At 35.6% G+C, this 12,837-nt stretch overlaps 1 protein-coding gene across 2 annotated transcripts in view; it reads left to right on the plus strand.

Moving 5' to 3' along the window:
* Positions 1-10,234, plus strand: part of LOC101895255 (J domain-containing protein) — a 113,150-nt gene extending 102,916 nt beyond the window's left edge. For both annotated transcript variants that reach the window (XM_005183758.4, XM_005183759.4), the window contains exon 5: positions 8,357-10,234. In XM_005183758.4, coding sequence (XP_005183815.1) covers positions 8,357-8,572 — 216 coding nt within the window. In that variant the 3' untranslated portion in view covers positions 8,573-10,234. The remainder of the gene's footprint in view (positions 1-8,356) is intronic.
* Positions 10,235-12,837: the final 2,603 nt, after the last annotated feature.

Here is a 12,837-nt window from a genome sequence, read left to right on the forward strand (position 1 = left end):
TTCCAAAATACTCCAGACACAATAGTGCAACGGATTGGTATCCGGTGATTTTGGTGGTCTTTGTGCGCGGGAAATGAAGCGAGGAACCTCATTTTTAACCATTCTTGGGTGGCGCGTGCTGAGTGCAATGGTGCTGAGTCCTGTTAGAATATCCAAGGTCTGCAGCCAAAATGTTTGCGTGCCCAAGGCTTTAATACACCCTCCAGAATATTTTCGCGATAATATTCGACATTTATTCTGATGCCACTGCCGATTAATACGAGCGGGGAGCGACCATCCGCTGTTATGGCGGCAACCATCAATTTGTTTGTTTACAAACTGCTGGACAACGAATGTTTTCTCATCGTAGAAAATAAAATTCGGCAGTTCACCACTTTCGGTCAAGCGAAGCAACTCTTTTGCTCTTTTGAGTCTATTTTCTTTCTCTTGCTTTGTAAGTTCTTGCACTTTTTGTAATTTCAATGTCTTTACCCCGAGCTCATTTTGCAATATTTTCCGAATATAATATTGCGATATGTTCATCTAACGAGCCATTTGTCGACCACTGCGACGCGGGATTCGATAAAGTCGCTTCTTTACATTTCGAACAATTTCTGCTGATGCTGCTCTTTTCTTCCGTTCACTTCCGTGACGGAAGTGAATTCCATCACGAATAACTTATTTACTGGACAATTCTCAACAAAATGCTTTTGTTCGCTTGTAAGCAATATAATGAGCAGTCACCGGAATAATTTTAACAGCTGTCGGACGAGTGGCGTAGAAATGACCGCAGTCTCTTTTTTTATCTCACCCTGTATATGGGGGTTATACGAAAACTTTGAACGGTACAGCTCATTTCCGAACTTCAGGCAACCTCTATGCCAAATTTTAGCTTCCTATCAAAAGCCGTTTGGGCTCTAGTGTGCTTACAACAGACAAACGAATATGGCTAAATGGACTTGGAATTTTACGCTGATCAAGAATATATACACTTTGTTGGGTCTAGAATGATTATTTTGATGAGTTACAAACGGAATGACAAACTTAATATACTCTCCATTATATGTATGTGGAGGGTATAAAAATATAAACTCATACATACCTTAAATAACGATATATTTTTACAATGTTTATGTAAAAACTTTATTCACTTGTCTCCAAAGACAATGCTTATATCACATTTATGGCACATCATTTGATTCGCATAATTCCGGGGACTAAACAAAATGTTATTGCCGCTTAAGATAAATACACAACAACTAAACAAACAACTGTCATAAAATTTTAATTGAAAAAGTAATTTTGTACTTATCGTTTGAGCTCATAAAATTCGAACACATCCACCAGGTAGACGACTTGGCCATGGCCATGTTGTTGTAGTTAACTTCTGTTTTAGTTGTTCCTCTTTGTTAGCATGTCAAATCAAAAGAATGACGATGTGACACAGAGACATTGAAAAATGTCAATTTCCAAAACATGTCCATCAAAATATCAAAAGCATCATCGCTCAAGCATGGATAGCAGCGGCAGCAGGACCAATAAAAAAAGAACTTCAAATCATGTTCATGTTCACATTGTTCGATACTCATACTTACATATTTTACATCGATGACAGGTTTCCTCTGTGTTTTAGTGGCATTTGTAATGTTATATTTGACTTGGCATTTGATGAAACTCTGGGGGGTATGAAAATTCGTTTAAATGGGAACAAATATGAATATATTAAGAGAAAAAAATAAACAACGAAAGAGGTCAAAGTTCGAAATTATGATAGCATTTTATAGTAAATTACGTAAATACAGTTGGCCCTACTTTTAATATTGTAAATAGTGATAATCGGCACATATTCAAATTTAAAGTTTTTCTCAATCAAGGTGTTTGGCTATTTGGTATAGATCGAGCGGCTACATTTGTGATGGCATCTGAGAATATTCTATTGGGTTGTTCGTTCTCATTTAGTTTCAATAGTTTAGAGATGGGGGTGTTCAGAGGGTTTAAGTTCGGAAGATTGTTACGGAGGCCTACTGATGAGGCGAAGGTCTTACCCGTGCGACATCATAATAAAACAAGTTCAAAAGCAGTACGTTCGGCCGGGCCGAAATTTGAATACCCCCCACCATTTGGAACGAATTTAGAAAATTTTCAAAAAATAAAATCCGATAAAAATTCTGTTACCATCTTAAAAATACTGAATATAGCCGTTATATTGGGGTCTATACGACGTGAACCTACATAGGCTTTGTTTGTCATAAGCCATTACCATGTTCACAATCGAAACTTGAAATAAACAGTAAATAATGTAGCAAAAGCATCAGAATACCGCATATAGGGAGGTACCGTTATATTGGAGATATACGAAGACTTGGACTTGTGTAGACAATTTTCTGTCACAGGCTATAGCATCCATTACGAACTTCGAATACGACATCTCAAACAATTTCGGTGAGTATTGTACCTAAAATCGTCAAAATACCGAATACAGACTGTAGTTCCCATTACGAACTTTAAATACGTGATTTGAAAGTACTCCGGTGAATAATGACGCTAAAATCATCAAAATACCGAATATTTGGAGGTACCGTTATATGGGGGCTATACGAAGACGTGGACCTGCGCAGACAGTTTCCTGTCTTAGGCGGTAGTATCAATTTTGAGCTTCAAATACCAAATTTGAAACAATTCCGTTGAATAATGTCGCCAAAATCATCAAAATATCGAATATCTTGAGGTATCGTTATATGGGGGCTACATGAAAACGTGGTCCTACATGGCCCATTTATGACCTTAACCAGTCCACTGGCAAAATAAACATGTATGCCTTCAATTCTTTCGAAAGATATCGTGATTACAAAAGACAGAAAAACAGACGGACGGACATCGCATCGCATCGGCTTAGAATTCAATTGACATGAGTATTTCAAGGAGTTACAAACGGAATGACAAAGTTAATATACCCTCCATAGTATGGTAGAGGGTATAAAAAAATTGTTAATACATAAATCTGCTTAGGTGTTACAAACAGAGCTCAATCACCATCTGGTGGAAAGACAACTTCCGCCCAGACACGTAAGGAAAGCCCCTCATGATCTAGAGAGAGAGGTACAGAGGTATTAGAGGAAGCCTCTAGATCGACTGGCCAAACAAGCAGGACTGAAGTTATTCACTTTAACGCGGTCACAGGAGTCATGGAGGAAAATAGAGAGAATAAAGTACTCGGAGAGACCATACCCCTGCAGAAGAGCGAGAGCATCCCCAACAAACCCCAGTAGTTTCGCATCAATTAATATGCGGATGGTGCAGCCGCATCAATTCGTCTTGGGCCCGGATTGAGAGCAACGTGTAGAACATCTGCCTATTATGTGTCACATGCCCACATGACACGCTGCATCTCTTTCACTGCCCAGCCAAACCTACTCTTCTCACTCCGGTATCGTAATGGACCAAAACTGAAGAGGTTGCGTCCTTCTTGAATCTGGACTTAGAAGCAGAACCAGTTTGAGAAGAATCGGAAAGGAAACAGCCATAGGAGCTGCTACAACACGAACAACTGAGACCGAAATTACACAAATCAGGATCATCTTCCCAAGGATCGAGTAGAGAATTCCGTCATTAATCTATAGTATCCAGTTGCCATATAGATATTTGAAAAGAAAATGAAAAAATCTTCACTTGGGACCGATAACGCACTGCTGATTATAGAAGCATTCTGATATTCATTTCGAACTCTTTGGCTGCTCCATAATCGAAGAATACCAATCCATTTTCGAACTATCTTGACTAAATGAGTATTTCCATTATTTGTAGGGGTTCATTAGTGATTTCTTCTTTTTATACCCTCTACCATTCCATGGAGGGTATATTAATTTTGTCATTCCGTTTGTAACTACTCGAAATATTCATAATAGACCCTACAAAGTGTATATATTCTGGATCAGCGTAAAATTCTAAGACGATCTAGCGATGTCCGTCTGTCTGTTGTAATCACGCTATCTTTCGAACGAATTGAGATAGAAGGCTAACATTTTGCATACATGCATAGTTTAGTCGGTCCTCATTTTCGTGTAGGCCACATATAACGCTACCTCCGGTATTTTCATGACTTTAGCAATATTATTTACCGGAATTATTTCGAATTTCGTATTTGAAGTTCGTAATGAGTACTACAGCCTATGACAACATTTTTTATATGCAGGTCCACGTCTTCGTATAGCCCACATATAACGGTACCTCCCGATACTCGGTATTTTGTCGATTTCAGCAACATTATTCACCGTAATTGTAACAAATTTCGTATTTGAAGTTCGTAATGGGCACTACAGCCTATGACAAAAAATTTCGTGTGCAGGTCCACGTCTTGGTATAGTCTCCATATAACGGTTTCCATTTAGGTGGTAGTTCTCGGATTTTTTTTTTGGAAAATGTTCAAGTTCCTTTAAAATAGTGTAGGGCATTAAAAGTTCGGCCCGTCCGAACTTAGCTGCTTTTTTACTTGTTTCCTCTCCTTCTGTATAAGATCGAAAATTCCTGTTTTTAAATCATTCGAGCCTCCAATGCCAGCGTGACATGTGCTGCAACATAACGTATATCGTTGTTTCGCGGGATTTTCAACCTCTAACTTAAGCATAGCATTCCCAATCAAGCTTCATTAAAATTGATGAAGTCGTCCCTTTGTCATTTTGTACCCTCCTTAAAAATCAATTTCATTAGCAATATCTCGTTCCCACATCATTTGAATAATGTGGTCAAGGAATGTGGGTGTCGTTGCCTTTGTGTTGGGCACGATGGTGATGATTCGTTTTTAACGACGTAACTTCATTCAAATGTCACAAGGTCCCACAAGGAGGGACATCGAACGTCACAGTCACAGTTTTCTCTCTGCAGGACGCATTGGTTCATTCATGCAATTAAAGCGTCAACACACGTATGCTTTTATGGGAGAGAAAAGTTCATGCAGGAAACCCTCATATTATAACACTTTGTGGATTTTTTCTTTGGAATGTCTTTTATGGTCAATGTTGGGGGACATGTAATGTAGTCATTAAAAATTTTATGATCCAAACGGAAGTATTCCAAAAGGGATATTTGAAAAATAAATGTGGCTGAATGTTTGTTTTTTATATCCTCCACCATAGTATGGGGGGTATATTGTCATTCCGTTTGTAACACTTCAAATTACACATTTTAGACCCCACAAAGTATATATATTCTTGACCAGCATAAAATTCTATGTCGATTTAGCGAAGTCCATCGTGAGTCTGTCTGTCTGTCTGTGGAAATCATTCTAGCTCCCGAACGAAAAGAAGTAGGTTGATAAAATTTAATTCAATTGTGTCTTCGGTCTGCAGGATTTTTGGTATTGAAAATGGTTTATATAAAGGGTGAGATAAAAAACGGCAACAATGCCAAACGCCTTAATATTAACATTTTTATACCCTCCACCATAGTATGGAAGGTATGTTAGGTTTGTCATTCCGTTTGTAGCACCTCGAACTATACATTTTAGACCCCACAAAGTATATATATTCTTGATCAGCATAAATTTCTATGTCGCTTTAGCAATGTCCGTCCGTCTGTGAAAATAACTCAAGCTTCCGAACTAATTGAAGTAGATTGATGAAATTTTACTCAAATGTATATTATGTCTGCAGGACTTTTGGTATTGAAAATGGACCATGTAGGTTCACGTTTTAGTATAGCCCCCAAATGGTACCTCCCGATATTCGGTAATTTGATGATATTAGCGACAATATTCCCCGGAATTCTTTCAAATTTGGTATTTGATGTTCGTAATGGATGCTACAGCCTTTGACAGGATATTGTCTGTGCAGTTTCACGTCTTCGTATAGCCCCCTTTTTTCCCTTTTTTCGGCGACTTTATTCACCGGAAATTTTTCAAATTTGGTACTCGAAAGTCGTAATGGACGGCCTATGACAGAAAAATTTCTGTGCAGGTCCACGCCTTCGTGAAGCCCCCATAGAACGGCACCTCCCGATATTCGGTATTTTGATGATTTTAGTGACATTATTCACCGGAATTGTTTCAAATTTGGTATTTGATGTTCGTAATGGATACTACAGAATATTGCTTATGCAGATCCAAGTTTTGATATAGCCCCCATAAAATAGTACCTTCCTATATTCGGTATTTTGATGATTTTAGAGGCATTATTTACTGGAATTGTTTCAAATTTCGTACTTGAATCCTATAATGGCTATGGTATTCTGCTTTCTTCAGATTTTAACAGAATTCTTAATAAATTATTATACCCTCAGCCATATGGCTGGAGAGGATATATATCATTTGATAAGGTCAAAACGTGCCTAGTCGAAATACCGGTTTAATACCCTTGGAATCTTTGAACCAAATCCGTTTCAGGATATTTGGAGTCGATCTAGCGCCCATCTGTCTGGCTGGTGCGCATGATAACTCTCGAAGGGAGTATCCGATTTGGTCTAAACTTGTCATATCGTAATATTTTTGTCAAACTTAGATCGAGTTCGGAGATGGGCAATATCGGTCCACTCCTTCTGGTACTTCCCCACAAAAGGTCGAAATTTTAAAAAAATATATTTTCTGCACAGAAAGACAAACGATAATCCAATTTTGATCCAACCTCCCCACAAAAGTTCGAAATTTTGAAAAATATATATTCTGCTCAGAAAGAGGACAGATTGTCAAATTTGCTCCATCTTTGCAAATCTTAATAGTTGCGTTAGCGCTAGGTCAGATGCGAAAATGGGCAATATCGGTCCACTCCACCAAGTACCTCCACCACAAAGGGTCAAAATTTTGAATAAATTTAACTCATATAAAATGTGATGTAAGAGTCCGATTCTCTACAAATTTCACACATCCCAATATTTTTATTAACCCAAGGTCTGGTGATAAAAAGGAATATATCTGTCTGGTATCTCCCCCACAAAAGGTTAAAATTTTGAATATCCATTAAGCTCATAAAACCCGAAATTAATATCAGATTCCATTTAGACTTGGCACATCAAAATATCAACACAGGATCTGTTGTAAACACGGTAGAGATCGAACCATTCCTTCTGGTACCTCCTCTACAAAGGGTCAACATTTTGTAGATGTATGAAGGTTATAAAACGCGAAATCAGCATCAGATTCTCTTTATATTTCGCACATTTTATTATTTCTGCTAAGACAATATATGTTGTGAAGATGGAATATATTGGTCCACTACTTGTTGTACCTCCCCCACAAAGGATCAATATTTTGAATATACATGAAGCTCATAAAACGCGAGATTAACATCCGATTCCATTCAAAATTTGGCACATCTAAATATTTCCATCAACACAAGATCTGTTTTAAAGATGGTAGAGATCGGACCAATGTGTCATGTAAAGTGAAGGAAGTTACGAAACTGTCACCAAGTTATCCCATATGTATATCGTATTTATTAAGGTCCGATGCGAAATATACAATACTGGCCCATTCCCTCAGAACCTACTCCATAGAGGTTCAACAGTTTAAATATGATTATTTTTTTATTTATTTATTTATTTATTTATATTCAATTAACACAGTTACCTAGACCCTAGGGCCATGTACGGTTCCAAAAAAAAATATATCAAAATATATTTAAATAATCGAACAATGGCTGAGGGTATTTGTCTGTCGGCAGATCCGATTGATACTTTTTAACTTGTTTTAATTATTTATTTTTTGGAAAATTTCCAAATTTGTTCCATTTGGTGGAGAGTTCGGCTGGACGAACTTACTGCTTTTTTACATTTTTTTCAGTTCTTATTGACATATCTCAAATTCATTAAACGTGTGTAAGGGTGTATTAAGATACTTTATTAATTTATAGGGATTAACAATTATCATATGTCTTAATTGATTTGAAGGATAATAAAGTCGTCCTTCTCCTTAATATGTAAAATGTGAGTTTCCTATAAAATTCTATAGAATTTTGTATTTTGTATGAGAAGCCGCCAAAAATTTTTCTAATTAAAATTACAACGCTAATAAAATTAATGAAATATTTACCTTCAAAATTAGTTTTGATATTGCATGTGTTTTATTTCTCCTCTACTTTTTTGTATCTATTAAAAAAATCCATAAGGTAATTAATATCAAATGCAAAAAGAAAAAAATCTATTTAAACCACAAAAAATTTCAACCTGTCCAAAGTAAAAAAAATCAAACAATTTACTCCCAGCAATCAACCAACCAACCACCTCTTGATCCATAAGTATCCAAAACAAACAATCTTGATGTTGTAGTGTGTATGTATGTATATCGTGTGATTAAAAATATGTTAATTACCATGTGTGTATGTGTGATTTTTATGCCCTTCCTTTTTCCACATTTCTATATCTCTCCATTTTTTCTCTTCAATTACAAAAGTCTATGCACTGGGCTACACCCAAGACCAAGGATCGCATGTTGCCAGAGACAGGAGGAACTGGGGCCGGTACTAGTTGCCTATCGGCTGCCTCACCCAATCCAGCTCATCGTCGGGCCTCCGAGGGTGGTGCTGCCCTGTACTATGGCAATCGCAAACAGGAATGGGGCACTGATAACTCTGATGTGGCCAATAAATTCCGTAATTATGAAATCTAAAGAGGAGAATTTTCTCCAAAAGCAGAAATAAGAAATAAAATCAAACCAAATATGAACCAATTTTTGTGAAAATAAAAAAATTATAAAAAAAATTAATAAAAAAAAATACATAAACAATTTTAGTTGCTGAGTTTTGTTTGTCGATGGACAACAAAGCATTTTAGGAAAATCATCATATCTGAGGAAGAAATATTAAAAGTAAAGATAGTTATTGGTGAGGGGTATCTATGGAACCCCTGGGATCCATTTGTAACCATTAAATCGATTGCATATTTATATCAAATCCCGTAAATGTTTTTTTAGATGTTTAAACTTAATGTTCACGATTACCAAATATAAATGTGACAAATAAAAACAAGAAATATGTAATGAACAATAATAAAGTTGAAAAAATCCTTAATTAAGAAACTGTAATTTCAATAAACCTTGCCTCCCAAACACCAACAACGAGGGGGCAAACACAATTCAATTAAATTTTTAAGTTAAGCAAAAAAAAAAAAAAACAAAATAAAAATATGAAATAAAAAATAATGAAACAATAAACTTTGATGTCTTTATTGAGAATTTTTAACTGGTGACATTTTTAAGCTATCTACACAAAAAAAAAATAAATAAATAAAAATAATTATTCATATACAAATCTACTTACATGCATATATAATATAAACAATATTGAATGTCTAACAGAATACACCCCTCTAGTGACAATCCCTTTCAAAAAGTACCACTGACGATGAAACTAAATTAAAAAAAAAAAACAACAACAACTAAATTGAACTCTAAACCACCTTATTTTAAAAAAAAGATATATAGGAAAAAATACATTAAAAAATATCAAAAAATATATATTTAAAATAAAAAAGCACTACAAAAAATTAAATTTAAATAAGTACGACAGTATTAAAAAAAAATACACAAAAACAAAACTATTTTAAATAAATGTTGTTATAATTATTATAGTAAATTTTTTGAAAAAAAAAAACACAGAACAACCAATAGACACACATATATATTTACCATGACTATTTAAAAAAAAAAAAATTATATATATACACAGAAAATCACATATATTTCTTTAGGTGTCCCATTTCTAAATGAAACTCATATTGGCCGTTGGAATAAAATGCAACATAAAGGCATGGACATTTTTTTTAAATATAAAAACAAAACAACATTTTATTTAAATGACAACAAAAAAGAACATGGAGCACATTTGAAAAATCCCAAAAAAAAAAATACAAAGCAACTAATTTTAAAAAAACTAAAAGCCATTCATGCAAATGAACAACATCTAAATGTTTTCTTAATAAAAAATAAATGAATTATTAAAATAATATTTATTGGCGGAATTCAACAAATAATAACAACAAAATCAACCATACGATTTTTATTCGTGAAAGCTAAGCTATTACAGGAGCGTTATGAACAAATTAAAAATGGATTTCATATTTTATCGTTTTTATTTTTTGCAAGAAGCACAAACAAAAACAAAAAAAAAAAACATTGTAATAAATTGTTTTATTTTAACAAAAATCAAAAAAGGAGGAACAAAGTTTGATGGATATAAAAGGGTAATGTAATGTCTATAGATTTTTGTCTGATTGAAGTTTTGAATAAAAATAAAACAAATGACTACTGGACTTCAATCCATGGTAAAATAAATTAGAAATTGCATTTTATTTGGCAAAATGGCGAAGGTAAGATTATTTTTGTGAATTTTAACAAAAAAATACGTATTATAGTTGTGTATATAAGGGAAATTACAACCCATACAATTCGCAGCATACATATGGTAGGCATATGTGCCACATTAAGCTATACAGCTATATATACCCTCTGTATTACAAGTAGGCTATGCATTAATTTCATAGAACAATCGGAAATGTATCATGAATTTTATGCAAACAGATACGAAAATATCCATTAAAGCGCGGATTTTTTTAATTCCAGGAAATCACAAATACACGAGAAAGTCAAATTTGACTGTTACATTGATGCTGATATCCAAATTAAGCATGTATAGCCAATAATACCCTACACCGCTTTGCTAATGTAGTAGAGCTCCACATAACTATTAAAAGTTTTTATGGGAGACTTCAATCATACACGCTACGATTAAAATTATAATTTAAAGTTCAAAAGACTCAATATGCCGAAGCATTTGTATCTTTTAAATTCGGAATTGTATTGCCCATTTGGTGCACAATTAATTTGAAATCGGATAAAGATATATATGGGAGCTATATCCAAATCGGAACCGATCTCGATAAAATTTGGCAAAGATGTTTCTGAGCGGTATTTGATATATTTCCCTGAATATCGTTGTTACGGAGTGCATATTACGGCTGTGGGTAACAAATATAACAAATCGGATGAACATTATATATGGGAGCTATAGCTATATCTGAACCGATCTTCACAAAATTTGGCACACTACCTTCTAGACTCAATTCGGCCTTATGTGCCAAATTCCATACCATTTGGGCAAATATTAGACGTTTGGTGCACAATAAAAGGTAAATCGGACGAAGTTGGATATGGAAACTATATCCAAATATGAACCGATCTCGATAAAATTTAGCAAAGGTATTTCTAAGCTGCATTTGATACATTTCCCCAAATATTGTTGTTACAGAGTGCATATTACGGCTGCGTAGGACAAAAAATAACAAATCGGATGAACAATATATATGGGAGCTATAGCTATATCTGAACCTATCTTCACCAAATTTGGCATACTACCTTCTAGACTCAATTCGACCTTATGTGCCAAAATCCATCCCATTTGGAAAAATATTAGACGTTTGGTGCACAATAAAGGGTAAATCGGACTAAGTTATATATGGAAGCTATATCCAATTCTGAACCGATCTAGATAAAATTTAGCAAAGGTATTTCTGAGCTGCATTTGATATATTTCCCCAAATATTGTTGTTACAGACTGCATATTACGGCTGCGGAGGACAAAAATAACAAATCGGATAAAAAATATATATGAGAGCAACAGATATATCTGAACCTATTTCGATCAAATTTGGCATACTTATTTTGAGGTCCAATCAGATCGTACGTGCAAAATTCCATACTATTCGGACAGATATCACACGTTTGGTTCACAATAAAAGGCAAATCGGACGAATATATATATGAGAGTTATATCTAAATTTTGACCGATTATCTCCAATTTCAATAGGGTTCGTCCTTGGGCAAACAAATGATTTGTGCAAAATTTCATCTCAGTCGGATAATAAATGCGACCTGCATTTTGTTCACAAGAATACATGGACGGACGGACAGACGGACTGACATGCATAAATCAACTCAGAAAGTGATTCTGTGGAGATCCTCAAAAGTAACTATGGGTCTATCTCGCTTCCTTCTCCATGTTAGAAACAAATGCTTTGCTTGGCCGAAAGTGGTGAACGGCCGAATTGGGTTTTCTCCGATGAGAAAACATTCGTTGTCCAGCAGTTTGTAAACAAATAAAATTATCGTGTTTACTTGCCAAAGAGGTCAGCTGAAAATGTGCACTAACAGAACTCAAGCGGTGGTTGGCTAAAAGAACTCAAGCGGCATCCATGGTGATGGTGTGGGCCGCCATAACAGTCGATGGTCGCTCTCCGCTCGTATTATTCGACCGTGGCATCAGAATTAATGCCGAGTATTATCGCGAAAATATTCTGGAGGTTGTACTAAAGGCTTGGGCACTCAAACATTTTGTCCGCAGACATTGACATTCAAACAGGACTCAGCACCATCGCACACTCAGCCATTGAAATTCCGAAAATTCCAAGAACTTACGCCGCAACAGAATGAAAATGGGCTCAAAAGAGCTAAAGAGTTGCTTCGCTTGGCCGAAAGTGGTGAAATGCCGAATTTGGGTTTCTTCGATGAGAAAACATTCGTTGTCGAGCAGTTTGTGAACAAACAAAGTTATCGTGTTTACTTGACAACGAGGTCAGTTGAAAATGTGCACCTTCGATTGGCCACCAGAAGCGGCGGCCATGGTGATGGTGTGGGCCACCATAACAGCCGATGGTCGCTCTCCGCTTGTATTAATCGATCGTGGCATCAGAATAAATGCCGAATATTATCGTGAAAATATTCTGGAGGGTGTATTAAAGTCTTGGGCATGCAAATATTTTGTCCGCAGACCTTGAACTTTCCAAGACGATTCAGCACCATCGCACACAGCACTCGCCACCCAAGAATGATTACGAAATGAGGTTCCTCGCTTCATTTCCAGCGCACAATAGCCACGAAAA

Source organism: Musca domestica, unplaced genomic scaffold, assembly GCF_030504385.1.
Source record: "Musca domestica strain aabys unplaced genomic scaffold, Musca_domestica.polishedcontigs.V.1.1 1, whole genome shotgun sequence".
NCBI classification, from domain to species: domain Eukaryota; kingdom Metazoa; phylum Arthropoda; class Insecta; order Diptera; family Muscidae; genus Musca; species Musca domestica.